General features: G+C 45.6%; 1 protein-coding gene across 1 annotated transcript in view; it reads left to right on the top strand.

The window, feature by feature from the left end:
• The first annotated feature begins 196 nt into the window (after positions 1-196).
• Positions 197-2,921, top strand: part of LOC118219100 (palmitoyltransferase ZDHHC17) — a 17,773-nt gene continuing 15,048 nt past the window's right edge. Inside the window, exon 1 of the mRNA XM_035401985.1 lies at positions 197-304. Coding sequence (XP_035257876.1) covers positions 242-304 — 63 coding nt within the window. The 5' untranslated portion in view covers positions 197-241. The remainder of the gene's footprint in view (positions 305-2,921) is intronic.

Raw genomic sequence — 2,921 nt, 5'->3', positions numbered from 1 at the left:
ATGAACTGGGGGAAAAATATTTGATGTGATGTATATGGAGAATTATTATGAAATTAAAACAAAAAATCACTTGCCAAACCCTCAACATTAAGGACCAAACGGACCAAGCGAATGTCCCCGCAATGCAATGAAATGGGACAGTGTGTGGAGCCTCGGGCTTGGGTTCAGGCAGCAGCCCCCTCGCGTTTGTTTCCCTGCCTGCTATTGCCTCCCATAATGCTCAGCGAGTTTAAGCAGCAAGATGGCTGACGTTATGGATGAATACGAGAAAGAAGCTGGCTGTGTCCCTATTCTCCATCCAGAGGTAAGCAGTTCTACCGTCGTGTCAGTAAAAAGAGTATGCAGCGCTATTGTATTAGAATATGAACTGCTGCGACGCAGCCGTCAAAATATGCTTTGTGTACAAACGGGGTGGCCCCTGCACGTTCACGGCGCTACCAGGAAGGGGGATCGGCACGCACCAATAATATCTGTCAGATTGTCCCTTGCTGGGAAATTAGCTAGCTAGCCCATGAGCTAATATTGCATTGCTGGAAATGTATTAGGTCGCTTATGTAGTCTTGACATTAATTACATGGAGTATGTATCGCCTAAGGGCAGACTGGTTAGCATGCTTGCATGCTCACTTAGTATGTTTAATTGCATTGCAAACGTAACTAGCTAGGTAGCTTGCTAGCAATACTTGGCTTCAGATGATGCTTTTGAAAGACCTAAAACGACTATGATGTATACCATAGCTGGGCCCTCCTGTGTTTACGATTTGCATGGAATGATGCATAATTGAGCCTATTTTTTAGAACTGCAGAAATATAAAAAAAAACACCGTGGACTTTACCTCGTATCTTCTCGCTCATATTGTACGCATAATGTGTAACGTTTTTTAAATTTTATTTGTGATGACAACACAGGCCCCTGTCTGAGCCAAAGCAATGTTTCAGTCAGTCTAAGCTATTCAAATCGATTGTAGAGGTTTCCGAATTCAAATGCTTCATAACTTACTAGCTAGTAATGTTGACATGGTTTAGCGTAGTCTGCAGCTTATCGGCATGTAGGTTTCGAATTGGGTGTTTATTAAATTGTCTATTAAACGGTTTATTTCAATTGTCGCTACAGTTCTGACCAGAAGCTTTATCATTGTACTGGTAGCCGTATACCCGATGCTAGATTTATATTTTCAGTGTAACTGGCGACTGCCTAAACGCAAATGCTTTGCTGTGGTTGCCTTATTATTGCTGAAGAACTTGTTTATTCCTATGTTTTGTTTTTCAACACAGTTGTGTAATGAATTGCCAACGTTCAGGTTGCTTATTTCTGGTTGGTTTATCTCATGAATACGAGTTTTACAACAAGTTTCTTTTTTGTTTTTTGTTATTTTGCAAACGGGCAAACACTTGCAAAACAAGACCGCATGTGTGTTTGTTTCCACGTTTGATTTCCTCTCTTTGTAAAACATGGCTGTTTGGTCCTGCTCCCCCACTCTCTCCCAGTAAGCAGTGCTGATATTGGTCTGATCTTGCAAAGCAGGGAGCCTTTAATCAGCATAACAACTGCCAGACTGCTAGCCTGGCTGGAAGATCTGACCGGAAAATGGGCATGACAGTTTGCTCTCACTGTCAGTCATTTGTGGCACAGCTTTAGGTGTAAAGATAGGCGTGGCAGCCTATAATTTAATGCCCGCTACTTTCTCCACCCAGACTCTGCACTTGCTAACCCGCTCTACTGCATTCACGCGGTTTCATATTTGTCTGGTTTTTGTTTCCCAGAAATTCTGATTAGAGCAGTGAGTTTCATCTGTACGCTTCCTTTTTTTTTTTTTAGCAGATTGCACAGTCTCTCTCTCCCATCTCTCTCTCTCTCTCTCTCTCTCTCTGGCCTTTTGTCAGTACCTTCTTCAGATCTCTCTGGCTCTCTCAGTTGATCTAATCCTGCAGCCTTAACATTGTCATCCAGTCTTGCTTGGCTGTTAATGTCGTACTATTGTCTGTCCAGTTCTTGGATGTTAAAGCTATGCGCTATCCCAACTTACTTGTTTGGCTGCGAGCGTTACCAGTTTGTCCAGTCTGTTGGGATTCTGATGTTGCAAATTAAAATAGCGGGTTCAGGGGAAATGGGGTATTAAAAAAATTTGGTTCTTTGTGGTAGAGTTTGGGGAGTCACGTCTAGTTTTGCCTGTCTGAGGTGCACGGGAGAGCTCCGTATCCTGGGACTTGCACAGTTCCTGTTTCTTGTGTACAGCTTTGCTTTCTCGCGGCCTTTGTGAAATGGGGTCAGAACGTAGCGCAAAATGCCTGTTCAGTTTGGTGTGGAAAATGCTGCGAGCTGCAGTGGCGGTTTCTGACCGGGCAGACTTCATTTGGATTCATCGATTTAGATTTAGGCTGTTGTGCTCTTGCAGTGCTTGCATGGAGTTAATTAAGGGCAGCGGAATCAAATTGTTTATTTAACGGAACTTTTAACCCCAGTTCTCTTCCTTTGTTTCCCAGTTTAGAATGCCTGATTTTGTTGGTAAGCTGAGCCCGTTGCAGCCTCCTGTGTTGATTTCGGGAGTGCACGGACACGCAGACAGACTGCCCTCTCTCCCTGCATCAGCCAGTAATGCAGTGTCCTGAGGGGGGTAGACATTACAGCCCGCGGGACGTGTCTGGTCACACACCATTATCTGCGCGAGGGGATCTGGTACACAAAACCTACGAATGCCTCCGGCGTGCGTCACGCTTGCAGATTGAGTTGTCCCGGCTGCCCGTACCCCCCCCCCCCCCCCCCCCGTCCCGCTTGTTGCCTTCCGGCGCTTGTTTTGAAACCCGACGCTCCGTGCATTCATTGGGAGTGCTGTTTAGCCTGCTGAAATGTGCTGTGAGCAGCGCAGCCCCGTCTCAGGCACCGCCGCCGTGCGGGAGCTTGTCATTGCTTTAACCCTTACA

This window comes from Anguilla anguilla, chromosome 19, assembly GCF_013347855.1.
Source record: "Anguilla anguilla isolate fAngAng1 chromosome 19, fAngAng1.pri, whole genome shotgun sequence".
Lineage (NCBI taxonomy): Eukaryota > Metazoa > Chordata > Actinopteri > Anguilliformes > Anguillidae > Anguilla > Anguilla anguilla.
Note: the sequence above shows the minus strand (reverse complement) of the source record. Positions and strands in the feature narration are given on the sequence as shown.